Below are 27,227 nucleotides of genomic sequence, written 5' to 3' on the forward strand. Positions count from 1 at the left end.
TGGATCATCGTAACTTACAGAGGTACACGCACCGCTCCTATCCTACCATACCAAATTTTTAATTTTGCATTTAACAAAATTTAAGGGGGTGTTTCTACATATGTTTAGGTCAATAACCCTGGACCATACTCCTAGATCATTGACCTTAGACCACTCAATTTTTTTTTTTTTTTTTGCTGACTCAACTAGATATACGAGCGGGTCTACTACTTATATTTACAATTGATTGTTATTTTTATATATTTGCTATGTATTGTTACTTCCTATATTTATAATTTTGTCTCTTCTTTTAGTATTGTACTTTTGTTTTTCAGCAGTATTTTTGTTATATTTTGATATGTTTGCTTTTAAATTTTATTTACGGCAGTCATGTTGATCGTGACCTGAACAAATATCCTCGACGCTGACGTTCCTATTAAACCTCAACCAATCAAATAATCAGTGCTAGTCAATGGTAATTTAAACATAGCAAAACGACATAAATATAAACTTAATTTAGCTTAATGTGTTTTGAGAAAAAATGCTTACCAGCTCCTAATGCTATTAGTTTGTTTAAAATGTTCAGTTTTGTCAGAGACCTAGCTTCAAGCCTAACAGTGCTCATATCGTTTGGATTTCATGTTAAGCTGTAAGTCAGCGCCTTCGTGACACTAAACTGTGAAATCAGGTTAATGAATTACTAAAAAAATAGTCAACAATGGTTGCGAGATTGCTCAGTGTTACCAACACTATGTCCTTTCATCAGAATAAGTTTATTCATTTGTTCGGAGCACTTCCATGTCTTTCCTATCAAAAAATTAGTTTTGGAATTTTTAAGACTTGAAAGTTTTTTTTACCAAAGTTTGTTGAAAATTTCAATTGAAAACTAAAAATTCTGAAACGGTTTTCTGAAATGTTAGGAAAGATTAAATTATTTTTGAAATTCTCTGAATTAAACATTTTGAACGACTTTTTTACATTCCTAAAACAATGAAGTTTCGACTTCAGAAAATTCTGTTTCTGAAATTTTAGTGCAGATGGAAATTCTCTTTTACCAGTAAATTGTGATTAGAAAAAATATAGTTAACCCGAATTTCAATATATGTTTTAAAAAATAGTTTTTTTTTGTACCGTCAAAACGTCTTTCAGAAAAACTGAATTTGAATTTCTGGATGTGAAATAAATATTTTTCAAGCAACACATATATTAACAAAATATTTTCTCTATTCAAGCAGGTATACATTCACCTGAGCTGATTCTTCTTCGTAGCTGTGTAGTGGTAAAAGTGTGTTTGTGATTCCCCTTCTGCTGGTACATGAAGCAAATTCTGCAGTAGAAAAATAAGATATGTTAATGTGCTTGGTAATCTTTTTTTTCCTCCAAAAAACAAATTATTGACATCTAGCGACTAGATGAATCAACTTACACACACAACAAACTATCAGAAGTTTAATGAACATCAACAATTATCACCAGGCAGACAACAAATTAAAATGATCATTGTAAGAAGAGAGAGAGAGAGAAATGAGAAAAAGAAAAGAAATTGTTTAACCTTAAAACTACTATGAGAATGGTTAAAGTTTTCAAACTGGATTCCATTTGTGCTAAAGATATTTAATAAATACAAGTTAACTATTGTTAATGGTTTCCTTTTTCTTCATGTACTCGATACAGTGCGTTCAGTTTTCGTCAAAGCTCATGAATTTGGTTTGCGAATATAAGAAACTGAAAGCTCAGATGAATCCTAAAGTAAGGAAAATACGTATTGTAGATATTGAACAACGTTCAGTGTTTATATGTTAAGTTACACACAAAATAATTAAAGGTAAATCTTTTTCTGTACGGTAATTTGTTTCACGGTTGGTCTCCGATTATGTCTTGGCATTCGTTTCGGTCTTGGACTTGGCAAATGAGGTGGAGATTCCATCACGGGTTGCACTCTGGTCATAGCTGATGTGGTTGGTTTGTTTGTTCTTTTTCTTCGACGTATTGATGATATTGGGAAATAAGATATGGGCAGGAAGAATGGTTTGGGGATAAAAGTAAATATAACGATTGTAGGCGTACATAATATTCTGTTTTAGTTTTCTTATATCCGTATGGTATTGTTTCATAATTTTCAGGTATCAGTGTTCAAACTGTGTTTTTCTTCTGCTTTTGTAAGACTGTGATTTCGTGTCCTGAAAATTTTAAGAGCGCATTAATCGATGTTTTCTCACGGGATTGTTTTACAATAAATTGTACCAAATTATTGAAATTTTGCTTCTGGATTGCATTGTAATTCACTGTAAGTCATCTAATTTCGCAAATATAATTTGTTGACTTCGTATCGGGATCTTAGATTCCTTAAAGCGTAATCTTTCTGTCTTCCATACACGAATATCTTGAGGTATGCCATTTTTCAAAATCAGCTAGTTGTTTTGAAAACTTAACCATGGAGGCTGACTGAAATTATCTCTCATGGCAAGGTGCTCCCACATCAAACTTAAGCAAAGTTTCGCGAAACTGTGACGTCCTGAATTAGTTACCGTATTCAATCTATACAAAGTAATTCCTTCACGTTGTTGTACTCTCTGAATATATTGTTGGTTTTGAATTTCGTAGGACAATCATGTACCTATCAGATGTTGTTCGCTGTCCGAATGATTATATTGAGAATCTTGATTGAATTCAGTGGCTCATGCAGCAGAAAGTGGGAACAACAGCTTCTTATCGGTGCAAAATGGGAGCACAGGATGGACGATATTTGTTGGCAGAATGATGCTAAATTTGATTAATCCATTAACATCTTTAATTGCAGGTACTTCTGGATCTCCCTGTAAATAGATTCATGGGTGCTCTACTGGATATTGTTCACACTTATTAATAAATGGATACAACGAAACGCCGCCTTATGTAGAGTCGTTTTGAAGTATGATTAGTATCATACTGAAAGCCTGACTACTGGAGAAAACATACATTTGTCTAACTCTTTAGTATAGCACTAATCACGCGTCCAAGTGAGTCTGCATAAGGCCCTCTGTCCAAGTATCGAATTTCTTCATCTTCATTCTAATTTGCTAAATGATAAAATTTCATGGTGTTGACAAGACCGCCATAAAACTCTCATGGGTTAACAATGCCTTATTGCTGTAGGAATGTGTATTTCAATAAGACGGAAATACTGGATTAGCTTTTAAGAGGTGATGGAATTCACACTTCGACACTTTGTGCACCTTATATCCCATAGACAGTAATACTTCCATTTTAATCTGTGTACTTTCGTAACGATAATTCATGCTGTCTTCTGAATTTTCATAAAATATGCTGGTTATGGCTTGTAGAGGGATATTACGAACACCTGTGGAAACTAGAACCTTGAAATTCGTGAACAAGCTTTTGTGTATCAGGATGTTTACCCCGACATACCAGCCAGATGAAAACGGGCAACAGAAATTTCTTTTTCTGTTACAGAATGTATAATAAGATGTCCTGTTTACTCCACGTAAGCAATCAATTGAAGTGCAATACAAGATTATTTCTATAACGGTAGTTTCTTTCAGGAATGATGCTAATGATATTGGGCTTCAAGAAATTTCGACGAAAAACGAGTTTGCAGGCACTTGCTATTGCTATTGTCTACTCTCATAGATTTACATGTTTCTCTGCTTCCAAATTTGTCATAAAAGATAAACAGGCCAGTTGAAGTACATTGACATCCTGTACGTTGTATTTCACAAATTGTTCTTGAAAAATAAGGGTGTCGTCTGAAGTTCGTTTTACCATGTCATGAACTCTCATTCACTTTTATTTCATCTCCACCATAATAATGGATGTCCAGTAATTATCCCTCAAACATCTGGGTTGCAGCAGCACTTAAAAAGTGAAGAAAATATTGTTTGGTCACCGGTAAAAGAAATGCCTTGGATTAAAATATTTGCTTCATTCAAAATCAGAGTTTATTTAAGTTTATGTTCTCCCACTAAGGATTTAAGTGTGAAATGACCATCGTATCCTTTAGAATTATGTGCTAAACATGTAATGTTCTTACTATTGGCTCCTTGTTGGTGTAAATACGCAAGAAAGGCATTGATGGGGTAATCTTGAAAGATGAGTTCTCGTGGTCCACAAATTTTAAACGGATGACGCATATCTTCATCTTGAATACAGTTGTAACATGTTGTGCCACCAATAAATTTGGTTTGTGAGTGAACATGTCGTCATCAAATAAAGTACCTTCAGTAGTGTTAACATCATAAAATGCAAGTATGTAAAAGTGATGGAACTCAAATTTTTGACAGGGTTGTTTTGTTTAAAATAAAGTTTATATGCGTTTTAAACATTTTGTTTTAAACACATGCTAATTTAATTTAATTTTGTATAAAAAAATCTACCAGAGAAAGAAAATTGTCAAAAGTCCTCCCTATTCGGTAGACTGTTTTCTTCCCGTGTGAATGTTTTTATTTCTCGTAGTTACAGCAAGTCAATGTGATGATGTACAAATTATTTTGCATATTTTCCCCCTTGTTTTAAACGTTTATTGTATTGCCTAAATGCTTATCAGTTAACTTGCGAGGAGGCGTCGTAGTGGAAAGTTTTGGGCTACTTGTAGAACTGATAATTAAAAAAAATAAATAAAAGAGTGATCATGGAAACAAGTTTTTGTGTTGTATTCAGAAAACAAGCAACAGGTTATTTGCTAAATTGTGGTTCTGAAATTAAAATATCGCAGGTATTCGTTGGTACAGTACATGTTGTTCTGTCTCCCAACAACTTAGCATCGCTTAATATGAGTTTTACGGGAAAAAGGACATCATTTGGAAGAAATTTATTAAAGTAATTGAAACTCCATGAGACAAGAAAACGAACATAGGGGACCGTTACAAAACGTGTAGTAAAGAATACGTTAGTTTAAAGGATGAAGAATGATTATGAAAAGGGCAATGCTGTGAAGAAACTGGAAACCCAAACAAATAGTAGAAGTGTTGACCCAAAAATTGTCTCTGGCGATTCTAACTTGAGTCTTGTGGTTGAGATGGAACTGGGAACTTGTCAGGTAAGAATTAGTTTTGTATCACCAATATCTTAATACGAAAATTTTATTTTGTCCTCGCCACCTCCGTTCTAAATTTCTTAAAAACTTTACAACTGGCATAGCTTGTATGAAGGGATCAGGCGAGACAGCGCAGGGTATGACAGTCACCCGCGTAACTAACCATTAAAGCGTGATACTTATTGTTACATCATTGCCGAACATCGCTGAGACTCCTGAGACGACTTTATCTACATTTCGTCTGTCTTGTATGTATGCACCACGCTACAAGGCGCAATTTTTGCTCTTTTCACATTAAAATGTGGGAGTAGAGTACGAGATGTCCAGAATTTGACAGCGATACGAGATAAAATTTCAAAATCTGTTGTTTAAATTCCACTTTAAAAAATAAGCCCTCTCTCATAGCCTTCCTAGTGACGCAAAACTGTAATTAATGAAGCTAAACAAACTAATTTTATGCGTTTCGAAGGAATTTGCGTTGAAGGATGAATTTGGCTCAAACTTAGTTTTAAAAAAATATATTTTAGATATATAACGTTCAGAGCAAAAGAGATCCAAGTCCATTTTCAGAAAGGTTCACTTTTGCTTAGCAAACATAGTAGCCTATTTCGTAAAAGTCAGAAAAAATGTGGGCTAGAGTTTCATAGGACAACCGCTATACAAGGACATTGATGGAACGAGGGAACAGAAGGGCTAATTTCCCCCTCCCTGCTCATAAATTTAAGATGTTAACATTATATAGTGAACGCTGAATTGTGGGAATGATTAACAATTGAAGTTCCGAACGCCATTCTCAATGATGGATAATTGTTCAGTTAGACTTTGCATATCAAAAGATTTCTAAAACTGTCTTACTGCCCCCAAAATTTGAAATTGAGGTTGGGGTGGGGACGGCTGTCCTCCTGCTTAGTGACGTCTCTGTTTAGCGGCTGTCATATGAAACTATCCCACGCCATTTCACGAAGTTTTAGTTCATTATTTCGGTCTCTTGACTGTGAAGAAGTTACGTCTTGAAATACAATTCATTTGCTGAGCAAGACTGAACCTTATTGAAAATGGACTAATATCCGTTATGGTTTGGAAGCCACAAATGATACTGTTCTTCAATAAATTATCGACTTCAAAAGAACCAATTACATAGGGTTGCAGAAAATATTCTAAAGTTAGCATAACATATGCTGGAAACATTATTTTTCGAAAATTTATTATTATTCACATTTGTCCCATTATTATTCAACTTTGTCCTGGAATACGCTATAAGAAAAATCAAAGACAACAACCAGAGCCTAGAATTGAATGGTGTTAATCAAGTTATGGCGTATGCTGATGACGTAAATTTAATACGGGATGACAGGTGAATAATAGAAAGAAATGCAGATGTCTTATTAAACGCTTGCAGTGAATTGGGTTTAAAAGTAAATACAGAGAAAACTAAATACATGGAAGTGCATCGGGACCGTAACACGGCAAATAATGGATGTGTTAAAATATTAAATAATACGTATGGTAAAGTGAATATCTAGGATCAATATTAACATACGAAAATCATATTCACGAAGAAATTAAATGTTGACTAAAAGCAGAGAATTCGTGTTAGTCTTCAGTTAAAAATCTCTTGTCGACGCGAATTCTGTCGAGGAATTTAAAGCTTAAATTATATAAAACGATTATCATGCCTGATGTTCTGTATGGTTGCGAAATATGGTCGCTTACTCTGAGGGAAGAACATAGATTGAAATTATTTGAGAACAAGATCCTGAGGCGAATATTCGAACCCAAGAGGAATGGGGAATGGTGGAAACTTCATAACGAGGAACTACATAATTTATACGGTTTACCCAAACATTGTTAGGGTCATCAAGTCTAGAAGGCTTAGGTGGGCAGGTCATGTAGATAGAATGGAAGAAAGTAGAAACGTTTTCAAAGTCTTGACTGGAAGACCAAACGGAAAACGACCATTAGGAAGACTTGGCGCAGAAGGGAGGACAATATTAAGACGGATCTTGCAGAAATAGGAATACAAAATAGAAACGGGATGGAGTTGGCTATGGATAGAAGTCAATGGAGAGCTTCTGGGAACGCGGAATTGAACCTCCGGGTTCCATAGGCGATAGAGTTAGTTAGTTCGAAGCAAAAAAATTGAAGTTTTTCCGGAGGGACTTTCCTTACGTCTGATTATAATCAGTTTTCTGTACTTTTTTCCGAAACACGTACTGATCATTTATAAACTTTCTGGGCGGTATTCAGAGAGAATTCGAAAATAAGTCACAGACTAGTTAGTAACCATACTAACTCTTTACTAAGGAAAGGGCACTTTTTGGTATTCTGAGTCTACTATGAGCATAACTCAAATATGATTTCGGTATGATTAACTTATAGAACCCCAACGCATCGGTAAAGTAAATGTGGAAACTACGGAAAAGTAGATGAGTGCATGCGTAGTATGTAAAAATTAAAATACATGAATTACGAAATACGAAATGTTGTGTTGCACGCTAAACCGTGGGTAAAAGATTAGTTTCTGCTCTAGATTAATTAGTCACCTGTGATTAACTTCGTCCAATACTACATCCTAATCAGAGTCTCTGAATATAATTTTGATAACCATCCTTTAGTCAATCTTGTAGTATGGTGTTAATCAAACGTCAATACGACTCTGCAAAAGGCCCTCTTTGTTTATACGAGAAATAGTCCCAACGCTTTCTTCCAACAACTTACCAAATGCAAAACTGTAACTACGTTAAAATAATAGTAACTCGACAATTAATTTCTTAAAATAGGTCAAAGCTCCCCTCACATCTTTCAGCTTCTTGAGGCACACCGATTGCGTAACACAGGACTAAAGGAAGAGAAATCGAGAATAGCTAAGTATTGTACGGATCAATATTGCCTAAAGTTCGTGTTGACGACCTCGAATGGTTCCAAGTTAACTAAATAATATATTAATATAGTTGTCAAACAACATATAACTTCACTATTTAAACTCTTTCCAGTTAAAATGGTAATAAAATTAACATTCAGCTTAGTATATAATAGTAAGATGTGTTTTGCTCTCTCCGATTTGCCCTCCCCTAAGCGGATGATATAATTGTCTTATGTCCTCCAAAGTTGATGGTCTAAATAGAACATTCAAAATGTATATTTAAAGTTGATGTTGCTGAATTCAGAGTGAACTTTGTCATAAAAAAGAAATAATGCATTAAATCCTCCTAAGCAAAGCTATTTGAGGGGCTACCTCATCGGCTCTGCCTCTGCATCATTAACATTGGGGGGCGGCTCGGTCCTTTCAAGCCCCATGCAGTCGGCGCCTATAAATAATAATAATACTTAACTACAGTGGTATGCAGCAGTCTTGCTGATAAAAATATACACTGTTGAGAATAGCATATTATTATTATTAATATCATTATTATTGAAAATTTCAGAATTCAAAGCTGTATCTGAAGTCAGTCAAATGGCGGAGAGGGACATGTAGTATGTAATGCTTATGAAAGGGGACACAGAATAACAGAGTAGAGAACCAGAGCTGTAAACTCGTCACTGTTTAGAACTATCTCTTTAAGTTTACACGATATATTTTTTAGAAATTAGTTATTCGTAATTGTACATTAGGATCTCAGGTTACATTTTCACTTGAAAAAAATTAATGTCCATATCACAGGACTGTGTTAGGAGCTCTGGCTCCGAGCCTCCAGGTGCACATGGGCCACCACTCTGATCTAGATTTCAACTGATTTTCTAAAAGGAATCATGAAGATACAATCATCATTACAAAATAAAATTGACCAAATAATGAAACATATTCCTTCAACTTTCCTACTATACTTTCACAGCAATATATTAGGTGAAGTCAGCATGGGCCATATCTTTTCCCTCCGCTCCGGGCCTTCAGATGAGTTAACATTAGAAACACGAAGCAGTCATGTTAACTGCTTCAAGAAGTATAATTTCGTATCACTTCTGGAATGTTTTCGCTAAGGCCCTGAAATTTGTTGACTTTTAATATTTTTGTGTCCACTTGTTGATAGTATTAATAATAAGTTTATGTCCCATTTTACAGGGGCGTTAGTGTCAGTTATACCAAGAAGCACGAAGCAGTCATTTTGACTGTCTTATAAAGAGTATGGAAAATTAGTGTTTCTGTTTGTGACTTGCAAATGGCAGCATTACACACTTCTTGTTTCCATAGAAAAGAAAAATTAAATCCTTTATTGATTCTAATTTGAGACTCAGAAAAATAACCTATTATTTTGTCTAATAATTTCATAGAATATTTTTCATTGTCTTACAAGATATCACATAGTGTGTTATTGAAGACAAACAAATTAGTTCAGGTACATGAGGCCAATAGTGTGTATATATAGCTAGTTGAGGTGAACCGTGTACATGTGACATTTTACGATGAGACCTCAAGAAATACTTGGAGTTGTACATGATGTCTTAGAAATTGAGTCTGAAGAAAATAATGAAAATTTAAAGGATTCTTTTGAAAGGGATGGAAACTTGGGTGTATTTGAACCTGAACAGAACATTTTATGTTCAAGTGATGAAGAAGAACAGTGATGGAGAAGTCAATGATAGTAATGGTGAGAGTTGTATTGCTACAGATGGAACAATGTGGACAAAATGGATTTGGGACAAGGTGACGTGCTACATAAGCAGAACATTGTTCGCAAAGCTCCTGGACTGATAAATTTGCCAAGCCACGAGTGTCTGAGGAAGAATGTAGTAGTGCTTTTCGTATACTATTTGATGAGCTAATGAGGAGGCATATACTAAAGTGCACCAAATCTGAAGCACATAGGCAACATAGACTTCAACTCTTTCACAACTACAATATTATTTGGGCTTTATTTACCGAGGTGCTAATGGTGCTCAGCAATATTCATTAGGGTCTTGTGGAAAATTATTTATTTTTTTATTCATTCATTTCGTACATTATTGGTCAGAGACCAGTACATAGAACTTGTCAATTAATAAGAAGACATTTCAATATAATTGATATTACATTATTTTACAAACTATCACCCAAGTATTCATTAATATCATAATACATTTTGTTACACAAAAAATTAAATAATTCATTTTTGAAATTCCGTATGTTTTTGATATCCTTTAAATAACTTAGGAGCTTATTAAACAACTTAGCGGACATAGGACACTTCTTTTGGAGCACGCATAGTTTTGGTATGCTGTGACTGTTATTCTTTTGTCGTGTGTTGTATGAATGTACATCGTCAACATGAATAAAACTACTTTCATTTCTCTTTACATATTCGATACTTTTGTATATGTACAGACAAGGCACAGTTAAAATTTTATTTGACTGAGAGACCCTTTTGCATGAGGACCTTGGTGACATTAAAAATATATCTTATTTCCTTTTTCTGTAGACGAAAAGTAGTAACACTGAAATAGGAGGCTCCCCAGAAATTTTTTCCGTAATTTAACAAGGATTGAAACTTACCATAATACAATAAGAGCAAAGTTTCTTTTGACACTGAACCACGTAGTCTACAAATGACAAAACAGATACGGCTTAATTTGCTGTTTAGCTCAGTAATATGTGCATCCCATGTAAGCCTATTGCTTATTGTTACACCTAAAAATTTAGTGGATTTTGAAAAGTCTACATCAGTTGAATTACATCTCAATGGGAGGTACAGGAGTACATGAGTTCGAGGTATACATGAGTAATGAAAATTTAGTGCTTTTTTTTTTTTTTTGCATTTATCAGCAGTTGATTTTGAGATGTCCATTTTATCAAACGTTCCACAGTTTGTTTTAATTTACTTTCTAGCTCAATTGTAGTGTCCGCAGTTAAAAGGACATTTACATCTTCAGCATATAGTGCAATATGTTGGGAATACATATATGAATAAGATCATTTATGTAAAATGAAAAAAGAATTGAGCCTTGAAGAACACCAACAGAGATAGTAGCAGTTTTGGATGAAAATGTGACTTGCTTATTGTTAATTATTATTATTATTATTATTATTATTATTATTATTATTATTATTATTATTATTTGTATTTTTACTACTTGTTTTCTGTTTGTCAGGTACGAGCGAAACTATTCATGTACTACACCCCTAATACCATATTTCTGGACTTTTGCCAGTAGAAGAGAATGTTGAACACTGTCGAATGCCTTGGAGAAATCAACAAATAAACCTACTGCATATTTTCCCTTATCAAGTTCTGTAGAAACCTTTTTAATAAAGTTAAACAACGGTGTATCAATTGATTTGTTTTTTTGGAATCCATGTTGAGAAGACGAGATTAGGTTATGGCAGGATGTAAAATTTCTCGAGCGTGATAACATTAGTGATTCAAAAATGTTCGAGAAAACAGGCAAAATAGAAACAGGCCTATAGTTTTGAACATCATAAGTATTTCCTTTTTTGTTCAAAGGTATAACTTTTGCAGTCTTCAATCAGTCGTGCGAAACGCCTGATTCAAATGATACATTTACAAGAAAGCATAGTTGTTTCACTATTAAATGCGCACTCTTTTTTACAATTAGGGATAGGACTTCATCTATACCTGCAGAACGGGTACTAGAAAGCCTTTTGATACAGTCCAACAATTCTTCTACAGTTACCGGAGTTACATACATACTATGCTTGTTGCATGGAATGTTTGTAGTTCATATAAATTTAACACATCTTGAAACTTAGATTTATCAGTTGAATTCTTTAACCAATCTATGTTTATATCCCCACAGATAACTACGCTACTAAATTTTCTACGTAAGTTCGCTAGAAGTTTCTCAAAATTTTTAATTTTTAAAGAAAATTTGTAAATCACCAGAAGGGGTCCTATAGATATACACAACGCAAATATTTAACTCTTGAAGTTTTGATGCGACTACCTCAAAATGCATTTCCACGCAAAAATTCCAAACGTCAATCTCAGTTGCATGTATATAAGAGCGACACCACCTCGACTTTTGACTGTACGAGAGTAGTGAGTAATAATGTTAAAACCGTTTAAACTAACCATATTAACGATATTTGCATCTAAACAGTGCTCACATATACAACGAAGCTGTATATTTGAGAAGTCGCTTTCCAACAATACCTCCACAAGATCAATTTTGTTCCCTAAACCTTGTACATTATGAAAAAAAAAAGTGTAAAGAGTCAGTATTTCCTACCATGAAAAATCATTGGATAACATCTTACGCATTCTCTTCCGTCGTTCTATCTTTTGAGCATTTTCAGTTATGTTATTACAATCTTCTGCTTTATAGCTTGAACTACTTGGCCTTTGTATTAAGCTAATCCTATCAATACGATCTACTCCTACACTAAAACCCTCTACCGGTCTTGCATACATTATTGCTTCTGTCTCTTACTACAGGTCCTAGACTTTCATTATTGTCTAACGATGCTTGCCACAGCAAAGCGATGACACTTGTCGAGACTACAGATGATGATTCTACAAGTTCAGCAAATTGACTACACATTGCACGTTTTCCAGTGTTGTTTAAATGTAGTCCGTGCCTAGTAAAATTATCCCTTTACCATAAAGTCCAAATCAACGTACCTTAGATTACAATAACCTTTGCATATTTTGAAAATTTTGCTGTTTGTTTGTTTTAAATGTACCGTACATTAACACAGGAGTTAGTGTCTAAGTCATGTCTATGTGGAATACCTGCTACAATTACGTTAGTGTTATTTAACATATTTAGACACTTGTACAGATTTACCACAGCTTTGTTACCCTCACCACGCGCAACATCGTCCCCCCCCCGCCAATGATTATTAGTGTGTCTTTCATACTCATATCCTTGCATAGTGAACCACAGTCTCTCATTCTTTCACTCATGGTGGCACCCGGCTTCGTGATACATGATATTTCATAACAGCTGCTTAATACGTTTTTAACACTACCGCTATGTTTCTGGCGTGACTGTCCCCTAGAATTAATATTTTCTTATTTCCACTTGGTTTTCTATTCTTCTGTTTACGGTAACGTTTTTCCCCATGCATTGTTTTCGTAGGTATGTGTACCGTTTCTTGTTTGCCTTGCACACTTTTTACTTTTCGATTATGATTTGTTGTCAATTCGATGTCTAGTAGCTCATACCGGTTTTCCACTGGAATTGAGTATTTGGTTTTCAACCAATCCTTTGTTTTGGCCTCACTATTTTTCAACCTTTTAGTTTTGTTTACACTACTGCTACTACATGCTGCCTGCGACTTAACTTCTTCAGTATCACCTTGCACTGCAAACTTAACCTGTTCACTTATTAGTTTTATATTAGATCGTAGTTCAGCATTTTCGGTTTTCAAATAATCCACTTCACTTTTTAAGGCACACAACTCTTCATACAATATACTAAAAATTTCAGATGCAGTAGGCCTACCTCGATTGTCATTTGTTTCTATTGAATTTAAAGCTCGCATATTTTCTGGGCTGAATTGCGCAACAACTTCCATTTTATTTTATTCTTGCAGTGTTAAGTCTTACAAGAGAGTTTACAAATATTATTCCTAAACCTGTCTCATAGCTAGGCTTACTATTTCTTCAACACCACCATGCAAGACCGCTCGCCACCACGGACTGAATTTACAAACAAGCTCACTGGGAGAGGGTCTCCTAGACGCAGAGTGACAGTACCATCTAAATTATTTGATGGTACATTCACATATAACGCGACTCAGATCGACAAAAGAACAACAGGGCCACTAATTTATAGGTAAACAACGAATAGGGATAGGTTCTGTGAAACAAAACGGTACTTCAAATTTGATTAAAAGGGAACAAAACCTGTAAGACTTTAAACGGACAAATTCGCACTTGCGTCAGAACATTTGGATGTATTTATTGAGAAGTGCACGAAATGTTAGAACAACATGACGTGATCGTTGATCTAACCGAGTCATGGCAGAGCGAAGCTGTAGAGCCCGAGCATTAGTGAGGGGGTGCGTCTGAAAGGAACAGGCGCGTCAGCGACGGTTAATCCGCATAAGCGAGGCTAGTGAAAACCACTGAGTTTTAACAATGATGCGCGTTTCAATAGCATTTTTCATGGTTTCGTACTAGTAGCGATCCAGTTGTAAAAAAAAAAAAAAAAAAAAAATACAACTTCTGTAAACTGTGCAGAAATTCACAGCCTGAAATTCACCGAAATTGATCGCAAAGGAAGATCAAGGATTTTAACAGATACGCCCGAGAAAATAGAAATTGAAGAAATGAAGAAGAGGAGGAAAGGTTAGCAACAGGGATATAGAAGTTGTAAATCCATACCAAAAAGAGTGAAGTCAAATCTTAAAGTACTACTTGATAACAGCTCTTCAGAAGAGGAAAACCTTAAAGGTTTACTTCAACTATTTGAAGAAAGTAGTGAAGGAGAGCTTGCTGACATATTAACTGAACATCAAGACTGAGCCAAGGACCTAGAGGGTGGTTTCAATCCAGAAGAACTTAAACCTGGTGATTATATATTAGTTGAAGTGACAGGCAAAAAACATTCGAAACATTTTGTGGCTAGAATAAGAGAAAAATCGGGAGATGGTTTGTGTGCAGTCTAGTATCTTAAAAAGTGTTCAAGCGACGATTCACCTGAGAAAAACACCAGCATTTATGACGTTGTCTTAGGTGAAATAAAACTCAAGCTACCTAATCCTAATATCGTAGGTGGTTCGGAGAGGCAATCAAGGTAATTGTCTTTTCCAATCTCATTTATATGAAACAACCTTGGTTGAGTCATTCTATAGAAGATACGAAATCTAAAAGTGTTTTGTTAATTTTCCCGACTTATTGCATTTTGTGAACAAAGTTTTTTTTCTTTTATTTAGATAATCACTTTCTCTTTGTTTACCACAACATTTTGTGATATTTTAAGACTCGTTGTTATAGTCTTGTATTTGCCAAATATATGAACCAACCTTCTTACATGTTTTACACAACCGTGTTTTTTCTTATTAATGGATCAAACTTTGCAATGAATAAAAACCAGAAAGACGCAATAGATTTGTTTTCTATTATTTATTGCCTTCTATGCCTTTTGTCCTCAAGTAGATCACCCCATGTCCATAGGTACATGCCCCGGTTGTGCCTCAGGCAACGAAATATGGGTTTCAAAAATCGGTTATTGCTTGGTTTTAAAAAGCGTTCAGGACCTGACAATTTTTTGTGTAATAAAGAACGAATGTCTAAAGGTTTTTAAAGCAATCTGGCTCCCTTGCTGCTATTTGTTTAACAAATAAAAAATAAAATTCAAAAAATGTCCATAGGTACAACACTTTCCCCTACTGTTTACACGCGAATAGAGATGATTGATTAGGGGAAGATGCTGTACCTTGAGACACTTTTATAAAAATCTCCCATTTCTCAGCAATGATTAGTCTAATCAGGTACCTGAAAGCCTGGTAGAGTGCAATAGTCCTTTGAGCATTTATTTAGAAAAAGTAGAAGTTTGCTTTTCTTATGTTCTTACTGCAATACTCTGTTTTCTAAGACACTGCTAAGTGTCCCAAGGTACATAGGGGTGATGTACCTTGAAACAGGGGATGATGTACCTCGGGACACTCGGAAACATGAAGTTAAACTAAGTATAAGTGGGTTGATTTCTTGTTAAATATTAAACGTATACTAAAATAAAAGTGTAAGGACAATAAAATTGAGACTCTGAAACACATTTATTGTATTTATCTATCTGATAATACAAATTAAACATAGATTATTATTTATCTATCGAGTGGTATGAAACCTAACACATATTTTATTTATGCAGTAGTATAAAGGAACTCTATTCCACCAATAGTTAAGAAAGTGAGAATACTTGTGTATAAAGAGAGAAACAAAACCTACAAAACATATATTGAAATATTTAAGCATTTACAAAGAATATCAGACTACGATCTCTCTCCATGAAAAGTCTATGCTTCACAAATTTTATACTTGCATAAAAAAACCCTAATCAAGATCATATCCTTCAAACGAAACAGGAAACACATAGTATTTCAACTTTCGAGATGATGAACCTTGAAGTTCCTTTGGATGAGGTAGTTTTACTTTGATGTCCTCAACAGGAAGATAAAATTCCTCAGAATCTTCCAAGAATGTGAAACACGTACCACCAATTTTCTTTGGCTTCGTCAAATACTGAACAGTGTATGCGAAGTCACTCATTTTTGCACATATTTTCCCAACATAATGCTTCATAGACTTCTTTCCCCGGACTACGATAAGAACAAAATCATTCTTCTCTATGTTTTCATCTTCCAGGTTGTTTTCCAGTTGACTTATTAAATTTCGTTTTGTAAATCCTCTAACTCGTCTACTGAATCATCAGTTACCAGTTCTACTGCTTCAAGGTCTTCCGAATCTGAATCTTCCTCCCAAACTTTTCTTCGTGTTGTTCTAGATTCTCCTCGTTCGTGTAAGTGAACCATCACGTTTTCTTCTTCTTGTCGCATTTATTTTCCTTTCTTCAATTTCTTTTTTTTTCTGGTGTGTCAGTTAACACCCGAGCTCTGCCTTTCACTCGCCTAACTTTCCGCTTGGTAGATGAAAATAATATACATTTAGGGAGTGGTCTTATTTCTTCCGGTGATAGGGATGCAGCTCTTGCTTGAGGTTGCCCGGACGGAGAAGAAACACTCGCACCATTTGACACATTCGTTAAGGAAGGGCTTGGAACACGTTGGACAACCACACACGAAGATGTTTCTTTGGAAAAAATATTAGAAGCGGCACAAGCAGTTTCAGAGAAAGAATGTTCCGATGCAGCTGCATCAGTTGAACAACCAGCTTGATCAAATGGAGAGTTGTTGCTTGAGATTGGTGGAGTTGATTCTACAAACTGGTCATCTGTGAATATGTCCTCATTCAGAGGCACTAATCCGCAAACTTCAAACCCTTTCTTGATATTCCGTGGAGTGAACGCCTTGTCATAAGCCTTACCAGCAAGTTCAGCCACATCATATATCGTGATTCTCTTATATGCAGAGGAAGATGTCCCGGGAGAGGTAGAAGACGGTGATACCATAAACTCGGTTGCTGCTTTGTTGTAAAAGGTTTTAAACGGTCCAAATACTGTTCTGTCCAAAGGCTGCATTTTGTGTGTTGTGTGTGGGTGGAATGTAATTAATATCACTCCAGCATCTTTTGCTCTAGATATTACAGGAACTGAAAGGCGGCTTTCATGGTTGTCCAGAAAAAGAATAACTAGATTTTCTTTCGTCGGCTTTTCATGATCAATAAAGTGATTCAGAAACTTGAGGAAAATATCATCGTTTGACCACCCAGATACATTTGCTGCTCCAATAGCTCCCGCAGGTGCTCCTCTCATCATTGTCGATTCAACGAAGTTGATCCTGGGAAATACAAATAAGGGTGGAACGCTGTTCCCTATAGTATTAACGCATGCGATCATTGTGACGTTGGGCCCTCTTTCACCCGATGTGATACTACCAAGCTGTTTTTCCCCTCTGGGTGCAAGAATTTTGGGTGGGTTGTTTACAGTTGAGAGTCCTGTCTCATCAACGTTGTAGATTCTACTAGGGGAAAATTTCCTACGTTGCATAACTTCTTTGTAAATGGCGAAGAACGTCTTGACATTTTCTCTTGTAAACGACAGCGATCTAGCAACACTTGTTGGTTCTGGTTTGCGCAGCGATATTTCAGTAGAATGCCTCTCTCGAAAGCATCGCAGCCAACCTTCACCAGCTTCTTTATTTTTTCCCATTCGGTCGGATATTTCTTATTGTTGCATTTCGCAAATTGAAATGCTAATTTCTTCATTGCTTCTCTCGTTAAGCCATACTGCAACCGTGCACTTAACTTCAAGTACTCCACTAACTCTAATTCTTCATCCGCAGTAAAAACTTTCTTGCAGTCATATTTGGGTTGGTATACGAACTTCTTCAGCCCTACAGCTTTGGACACTTGGACGTGGCGGAAAACGGATGTCTTCGGAACGTCATATTTTTTGGCAGCAGCTCTTATTCCTAACTTCCCATCAAGCACTTCTTGGACGGCTGCTTCTACTAAATCTTTCTGAGGGCCAGGGCTTTTAAGACCAGTAGAGCTTCGAGGCATTTTCCAAATCTGGAAATGAAAACAATAATATAATATTCGTGCTGTACCTTGGGACATGTCCCTAGGTACACTGTCCCATGGTACATCACCCCGTCTTATTTTACATTTCGGCTTTTAACATTCCCAACGCTACGACTGAACTTTATTTGATCTTACAGTTTACAGAAGAAAAGACCATTTATTATAACTATACTACAAAATAAGGAAAAACAATGAATTTAGGAATAATATTAAAAATGTTTATCTTCAGAAAATACCAACCTGAATTTGTCAAAAATCGTTTTTCTTCCTTTGTTCGTGCACAACAAATCACATACACAAACTTTCTATATATGAAATGGCGCATCTCAAGAGCAGTGTTACCAGCACCAAGACAAACATAAATCTTTCTTAATGTATAAAATATCTCAAACGTCCCAAGGTACATTGGGTCCCAAGGTACAGCATCTTCCCCTATTTCCTTGTTTTTTTATATTTTTATATATATTGCCATAATACCGTTTTGTTTTACTGCTCACTTTGAAAGAGATGTTCGTTTGGTTTCCATACAATACATACCAAAAATTATAATTGTGTTTTCCTTTTTAATTTGCGATCTCTATTATACCTCTTACGTGCGCCAAAGTTTCGTCTACTTCCATGGTTTTTCGGGTCCTCCTATTTAGATATATTTAAAAAGAGCACTTTCTTTATTTGGACTCTTAAGAAGGGAAGGGGCGTTCTAGAGCATTAACTCTTTTAGTTTCGTGATCTATCCAGCATGTATAGATATTCTATACTGTTTCAATTTGGTACTATTTTTCAGCCCACTACAGAGCGAGGGCTGTGGCAACACTGCACTAAAATAGATTTGTTTTGTTTCAATGATTTCTTATTGTTTATTTTCACGTATTTGACGAGAGTGAAGTACGAAGATGTAATGTACGGTAAATTATCAATAGAAACTACGTAAAATGTGTGAAATTGAATGTAATGACACGTATATGATTATGGATTATTCAAGCAAGATGCGAAAAATTCGAAAAGATAATTTGCAAGAAGTCTGCCGATTTTGTTTAGAAGATTTACAACACAAACCAAAAATAAGTATATTTAATGACCAACGGAATGGATGGAATGTTTTTCAGAAAATTTTCCTTTGCTTCTCACTTTATGTAAGTATATTATATTTGTAGAAAACGCGTATTAAATACAGCCTTAGTCCTTAGTACCACAGAGTATTTTCAGAACAATAAGGCTTAGAGCAGGGTATATTACGTTGAGTTTCATATTTCTGGACATCCTTTACTCTCCTGCCTTTAATCTGGGTTAAGAGCTTTTACTCTGTTAAACCCCCGTCTGCATTTCAACATGGCAATTATGATAGCCTGTATGAATAGATTAGTTTAGTTGGTTTAGGTTACGTTTAGGTATATCAAAAGCCCGAACGCTATCTAACCGAGTCAGATTAGGAGAATACCACGGGGACACGACCAGGGGAGGAGATGCGTTGTAGGGTGCAGGCGATTTGTATATGCACATCCAACGGTGGATATGTGCATATACGAAAGATTATTTCGAAACTTAATTTGTGCATGTATAGATATTCGATATCCTTGCATTATGTTTACTCTTGACATTTGTGCTGTATTCCCAGACCACACGGAAAGCGAAAAGAGTACCAAAATGTACTACATTTTGTTAGATTAGACTATGTTGACTTAGAAATCAGTTCCTCCAAAACAGAGGCGTGGAAACTTTTGCAATGCGGATTTGAAAATTACTATTTTCATATAAATAAGGCATCCGGGTGTATGGCGTAAAATCAGAATGAAAAAACACGAAAAATCGTATGCTAGGTCCTCACAGAAAAGCACGAATTCTACCTAACCTAGTCATAGTATGACGAAGCTGCGGAGCTCGTGCGATAGCACGCTGTACGTCCGAAAGGAGCGGGCTCGTCAGCAGGTGAAAACAGGTGCGTTTTCACTATAATATGAGTTTTAATAGCAGTTGTATTGGTTTCATGCTAGTAACGCTGCAATTGTAAACAAAAAATCGAGCTTCTGTACACTGTGAAAAAATATGCCGCCGCAGTGGCCACCTAGCAGGTTAGATTGGTTAAATTTCACGCTCGTTACTTTTATATACTTAGTTAAAATTCAAGCACGGTATGTCAAAATTTTGGCATGTACCCTCCATTTCCACACTGCAGTTTCTGCCACTAAATCATAAGAAGTGAACCTCTTCGTGAAATAGTCTTCTTCCTTCATCTGCCGTGCTGCTTACAACATCAAAAACATTCTATAACAACAACCACCTTCTTAAATTCAACTATTCCCCTCCTTGACTTTCACCTACTTTTCCTTACAAACCAAAATATTTTTTCCAATTCATCCAGTAAATTTCCTAAAATTTGTGCGGCAATACAGCGCCTTAACCCATATTCTTGGTTCCTTATTTTGTGGGAGGAGTTACTTGTACATTGTTGGTTGGCAACGTGTCATGTTACCACGTAACCGATACTACATATGTCACAACGATGTGGGATCTCCACATATGCTAGGATAGCTACACCAGCGTTGTATTTTATTACCTAAAATTGTTAACAATTATAATTCTTTCACTAATTTTGTTCTTATTGTCTTTAAAAAGACTTGCGTAAGGTGACATATCCTATCACACTTAGTACAATTGAAAGCAAAGAGGCTACCAGAAGTGACTGTTGAAAAATTAAAATTCCTTCACGATTTGTTTAGAAATACAGTGTTTTGATATATGCCATAAAAGCTACGGTGTAAAAATTACAAATCAGCCTGTGCTAGGTGGCTAATGAAAAGTACCAATGCTGTGTAACGGAGTCAAGACACGTCGAAGGTGGTTCAACAGCGCGGTCGCATGGGGATGCGTCCGAAAAGCGTATGTGCATCGACGGGGGGTATCTATGTAATAAAAGGAGAGAAAAAAAGCAGGTGGGATTTCGCTAGTAATGCTTCATTTTTAAATATAAAATACAGCTTTTGTAATGAATGTAGTAATACTCTGCCTGGGCAAACCAGTGTCTAGTCACGGTAACTCTCATGCGAACTGACTTATTTTAACCTTCGTGAAGCACATCTAATAATTTTACATTAGTAACCCTACAAAATATAGTACTGCTTCTTGCCATTTTAATTCTGCCTCCTACAAAAATTTGATTTAACTTTATCAAAAATTTTCGCAAAATATTATGTGCATAAACTTAATATTTTCAACATTTAGTGATAAACAATATTCGGGTGTGCAACACTATAATGCACAAAAATACAATCTTTTTATCTCGACATGCTAATAGACATGGTTTTTATAAATATGGTAATATAATATATATCTTGATATATTGTAAAGATGGTTTAAGGATAACAACAATATGATTTGAGAATATTCATGATATCTGGACAATGTTTTAGTTCTTAAAAGACTTTTAGAAAAGCAAGAAAAAATCTTTAATATTCCCATATACCTTTTCCATCATTTGAGCGCTTAGCATTGATTCTTTTCAGTTTGTGTATGTATATGTTATGTTTTGTGTTCCTTTTTGTATGTTTATTTGATTAGATTAAATTTCATGCTAACACTTAACCAAAAATTCCAAATTCTAAGAAATTCCTTACATTTTCTCTTTTACATGTTTCAGATTTCTAAAAATGAAAACCTGCCTAATTCAATTTGTGAGTTGTGCTCAAAGAAGTTGGATTATTTTGACAAATTCCGAGAAATGTGTGTCAAGTCAGAAAGTTATCTGTTGAAAGTCGCCTGCACGAGTGACGCCACAGAAAATGGCAGTTCGGAAGATCGGGTAACTTTTATTGTGGTTCGTTTTTGTTAGCTGTATGTTTAACTATGACGGTATCAGTTAAAAATGGTTAAGCACTTGTTCCTGAAAAGTCCTCTTTGATTCAATCATGTATTCGCGCGGTATTGAAAGAGCATTAACCAAAAGACATGTCTCCTTGATCTCTTCAATAGAGCGTAGAGTTTTGGTGAGAGGAGTCCCAGGCCGTGTGGGTTTAGTATTGGAGAAGATGATGTTCGTGTGTTTTCTCAGGATTCTATTTATCTCCCATTCTCATTCTACCACTTTTTTATAGCCATCTTCACATTCATTAACCATCTTTCTCCATTAGCCTCCAGCTTATAAACACGGGACGTAATTGAAAAATCTCGTCTTCATTTTTTAATCTCTCATAGATTTTCATTGTGAAACGTAATTGTTAAAATGTTCTATTTACAGCTGGGAGTAAAAGAAATAGGAGATGAAAATGATCAGCCAAGTTGTTTGAACTTTGTAATACGTGATTTCTGTGGTTATACTATAACTTCATCATCATAATGCAGTGCAAGAATTTAGTAAATACAGTACAATTACACTCACATTGACTTTAATTACACATGCATACTAAAATTCGTGTATATTGTATCATATTGGTTTCTTAAGTTTCAAAGGGTCAGATCCTTCAGATGGGTTGCCACTATTATATTTAAATTTATTAACAAACAACGGACATTAAACGATGGCTTTTTTATCACAGTTTCAGGTTACTTCCAATTTTAAAAGTTGAAAATTAAGGTAAAATTACCATCGTGCAGCCATATTAAAGTTTCCTCTCTAAGAAATTTTATTTTACTTATTCTTTAAAGTGTCGCGATTATGCCTGTTAGGGTAGGGTTTCATCCACTATTATCGCAGTCCTTTTTAATAGACGTGATTTACATGAATATCGAATTATAAAAACAGTTTGCAAATGCAGGGTTTTTAGAACTGAAATTGCAACTTAACTATACAAAATAATTCCTGTAGCGTGTTATGAAAATTAGTGAATTACTCTCTTTAAATGAAGTTATAGTACTTCATATTCTCAATTTTCCTTTTGCGAAACCTAAACTTCGTAACCTGTCATTTCTAATTGGTCTGGTGAAAATCAAATCACCGAAATTGTAACAATGAAAGATTGGTATAGCTCACCACATACATCAAGTTATAGTGTAATATAAAAGATCTGTCCGAAAGAAACAAAACACTCTAAACACAATCGTATTTACCGTTTGTGGAACCTATTCTGATTTATTACCTCCAAAATAGCTCTTTCTGCCCTATTAATGAATCGTTCCTAGGGCGTCCGCCATTGCTAGAACACATCCTTGAGCACAGTTTTTGGAATAGCCTGAAGATCTCATACTAATTTCTTTTATGTTATTCCTTCTATGGATGGGAAACGCGACCTTTCAGAATGGATTTCAACTTGAGGAATAGAAAGAAGTGTTGGAGGTGCCAAATCAGGCGAGTAGGTTTGTTGGGACACAACACTTGTGTTGCGTTATGCTAAAAACCCTGCAATCAGGAGCACCGAATGGTTGGTACCACTCTCAACGTATATAATCCATGTTCCATTTTTCAAAGCTCGTTTCTCACAAACCCTCTCAAAGGTATCATCACTTCTAAATAATACTTTTTTTGATGGTTTGATCACAACGAAGACTTACCGAGCCACAGAGATTACTTCACTTTCGTTTCAACGTCACAGCCATTAACCAAGTCTGACCACGTGTTACGATCATTCTCAAGAATTATCTTCATTATAGCTTTGGGAAATATTCAGGAAGTCTAGGGTGCTCAGCTGGGCAGATCATGTAACCAGGATGAAAGAAAATAGGAACGCTTTCAAAGTCATAACTGGAAGACAAATCGGCAAACCTCCATCAGGAAGACCTGGGCGTAAACGGGTGAACAATATTAAGATGGATCTCTTAGAAAAAGGAATACAAAGTAGAACTTGATTCAGTTGGCTCAGGACAAAAGTCAATTTGGAGCTTTTATGAATGCAGCTTTGAACCTCCGGGTTTCATAGGCCATAGAGTGAGTTAATTATCAACAAGTATTAATAAAAGAAAAACACAAAGTCTAATATTAACATTTGTTTAACAGTCCGTGTAACGTGGGTTCCTGTCAGCACGGCATGGCGCGTCCTCAGGTTCCGGATCGAGGAGAAGGCCTCTAGATATAGAGGTTAGCTGCGAATATACTGAATAAGCAGTCGCGGACAGACGACTAGGAGTGGTCCTCCAGCTTGGGAGTTTGGTTAGGGCTAAAAACCTCATCCTGAAAAAAAAGGCACTAGTTCAGAAACATTCACAAAAGCCTCCGACAAGAACTGATAACTTGGCACGACCTCAGCAAAAGAAAATGGACATGAGCTTTGGAACATGGATTATTAAAGTCTTTATAGGGCAGGCGCGTTAAAATCCGTAACGAGTGAGTTAGAGAAATAGAGGATCGACCAAGTAGGAGCTCAGGAAGTTAGGTGGGAAGGAAATGGATCTGTAAATTCCGGAAATCTTACGTTATTTTACGAGGAAGGAAATAACAATCACCAGTTAGGAGCAGGATTTTTTTGTTCACAAACGAATATTACCAGCAATTAAACGGGTTGAATTTGTTACTGACAGACTTTCTTTTATTACTTTTAAGGGACGGTGGTGTGATATTATTGTTCTAAATGTACATGCTCCAACTGAAGATAAGGGTGACGATATAAAAGATTAGTTTTACGATTCGTTTTTACGAAGAAGTGGAAGGATATTTGACCAACTCCCGCGATACCATATGAAAATTCTATTAGGGGATTTCAATGTGAAGGTAGGACGAGAGGATATTTTCAAACCGATTATAGGAAACGAAAGTCTGCATAAGGAAAGTAATGACAACGGTGTTATACTCGTAAACTTTGCAACATCCAAAAACTTAATCATGAAGAGTACAAAATTCCCACATCGCGACGTTCATAAATACACTTGGACATCACCAGATGCGAAAACACATAATCAAATTGATCACGTTTTAGTAGATAGAAGAAGGCAATTTAGCATAATTGATGTCCGGTCGTTTAGAGGTTCTGATTGTGATACTGATCACTACCTGATAGTACCGATAATACAAGGGAGATTATCGTTCAAAAAAGGTAATATTCAATGTCCGAAAACGGAGAGATTTAGTTTAAAGAAATTAGAAGAGAGCCAGGTAAGAGAGGAATATCAGATTGATGTTTCGAATAGATTCTCGGTTGTAGAAGACACGGAGTGCACTAGTGTTGTGGATACTTGGATTGAAATTAGAGATAGCATTCAAAGTAAAGCAATAGAAACAGTGGGATACGCGGAAATACGTAGGAACAAACCATGGTTCGACCAGGAATGCCTTAATCTAGCATAGAAGGGAAAACAGGCAAAATTACACTGGCTACAAAATCCGAATGAAATAACTACACAAAATTTCGTAGATATCAGGCGGGAAACTTCCAAAACTTTTAGAACAAAGAATCGCAATTTTTTGAAAGCTAAAATTAAGGAACTCGAAGATAATGGTAAAAAGAAAAATATTCGGGACATGTATAAGGGGATCAGCGAATTTAAGAAAGGTTATCAACCTCGTGCTTATATATTAAAGAAAGCAGACGGAACAGTTCTCACTGATACGGATAGCCTCTTAAATAAATGGAAAGATTTCTTTGACGATTTGCTGAACACGCAGCCAAAAACTAATGTAAGTGGAGAAAAGGAGATACACGCCGGAGAATCGTATATTCCAGAACCCAACAGAATAGAAGTAGAAACCGCTATAAAGAAATTAAAGAAATACAAATCTCCAGGTGTAGATGAAATTCCGGCTGAGTTAATTTTACCTGCAGGCGAAAAATTGTGGAACAAGATACACAAACATCCTCCTTATCTGGAACAAGGAAAACTTGCCACAAGAGTGGAAAGAATCAACCATTGTTCCAATTCACAATAAAGGCGACAAAACTGACTGTAATAATTATCGAGGCATTTCTCTTGTGTCAACATCTTATAAAATCCTTTCAAATATTCTATTAGGAAGATTGACCCCTTACGCAGATGAAATTATTGGAAATTATCAGTGCTGATTTAGACGAAATTGATCAACTATCGACCAAATATTTACCATTCGCCAAATACTTGACAAAAAGTGGAAATACAATACCCCGGTACATCAATTATTTATTGATTTTAGAAAGGCGTACGACTCGGTTAGGAGAGAAACGTGATACAACGTTCTTACGGAATTCGGAATACCGAGAAAGCTAATTAGATTAATTAAGATATGTTTAAATGAATCCCAAAGTAAGGTCCGGGTAGGAAAATTTTTGTCCATGAGCTTTCACGTCCAAAATTGCCTGAAACAATGAGATGCGTTGTCGCCATTATTATTTAATTTTGTGCTGGAATACGCCATAAGTAAAATCAAAGATAGCAACCAGGGCCTATAGTTGAACGGTATTCACCAGGTTATGGCATATGCTGATGATGTAAATTTAATAGGGGATGATAAGAGAACAATAGAAAGAAATGCAGAGATCTTACTAAACGCTTGCAGGGACATGGGTTTAGAAGTAAATGCAGAGAAAACTAAATACATGGAGGGGCGTCGGGACCGTAATACGGCAAATTATGGATGCGTTAAAATATTAAATAATACTTTTGATAAAGTGGATACTTTCAAATATTTAGGATCGATATTAACAGACAAAAATCATATTCATGAAGAAATTAAATGTCGACTAAGAGCAGGGAATTCGTGTTACTATTCGGTTCAAAATCTCCTGTCGTCGCGAATTCTGTCGAAGAATTTGAAGCTTAAAATATATAAAACGATAATCATGCGTGTTGTTCTGTATGGTTGCGAAACATGGTCGCTTACTCTGAGGGAAGAACATAGACTGAAAGTATTTGAGAACAAGATCCTCTGGAGAATATTCGGACCCAAGAGGAACTGGAATGGGGAATGGCGGAAACTTCATAACGAGGAACTACATAATTTATACGGTTTACCCAATATTGTTAGGGTCGTCAAGTCTAGGAGGCTTAGGTGGGCAGGTCATGTAGCTAGAATGGAAGAAACTAGAAACGCTTTCAAAGTCTTGACTGGAAGACCCATCGGAAAACGACCATTAGGAAGACCTAGGCGCAGATGGAAGGACAGTATTAAGATGGATCTCGCAGAGATAGGAATACAAAGTAGAAACTGGATCCAATTAGCTAAGGATAGAAGTCAGTGGAGAGGTTTTGTGAACGCGGCATTGAACTCCGGCTTCCATAGGCCATAGAGTCAGGTTTTGTTT

The 27,227-nt window shown here is 35.8% G+C and overlaps 1 protein-coding gene across 3 annotated transcripts in view; it reads left to right on the forward strand.

Annotated features, from left to right (window-relative positions):
* LOC145691057 (uncharacterized) overlaps positions 1-27,227 on the forward strand; it is a 235,495-nt gene that overhangs the window by 179,538 nt on the left and 28,730 nt on the right. For 2 of the 3 annotated variants that reach the window (XM_081766701.1, XM_081766699.1), the window contains one exon: positions 21,728-21,889. In XM_081766701.1, the coding sequence (XP_081622827.1) occupies positions 21,728-21,839 (112 nt within the window). In that variant the 3' untranslated portion in view covers positions 21,840-21,889. Of the gene's footprint in view, positions 1-18,979; positions 19,227-21,727; positions 21,890-27,227 lie in introns of those variants that run through there. The other variant, XM_081766697.1, reaches the window with a different exon arrangement.

This window comes from Thermobia domestica, chromosome 7 (genome assembly GCF_964235325.1).
Source record: "Thermobia domestica chromosome 7, izTheDome1.hap1.1, whole genome shotgun sequence".
Taxonomy (NCBI): Eukaryota; Metazoa; Arthropoda; class Insecta; order Zygentoma; family Lepismatidae; genus Thermobia; species Thermobia domestica.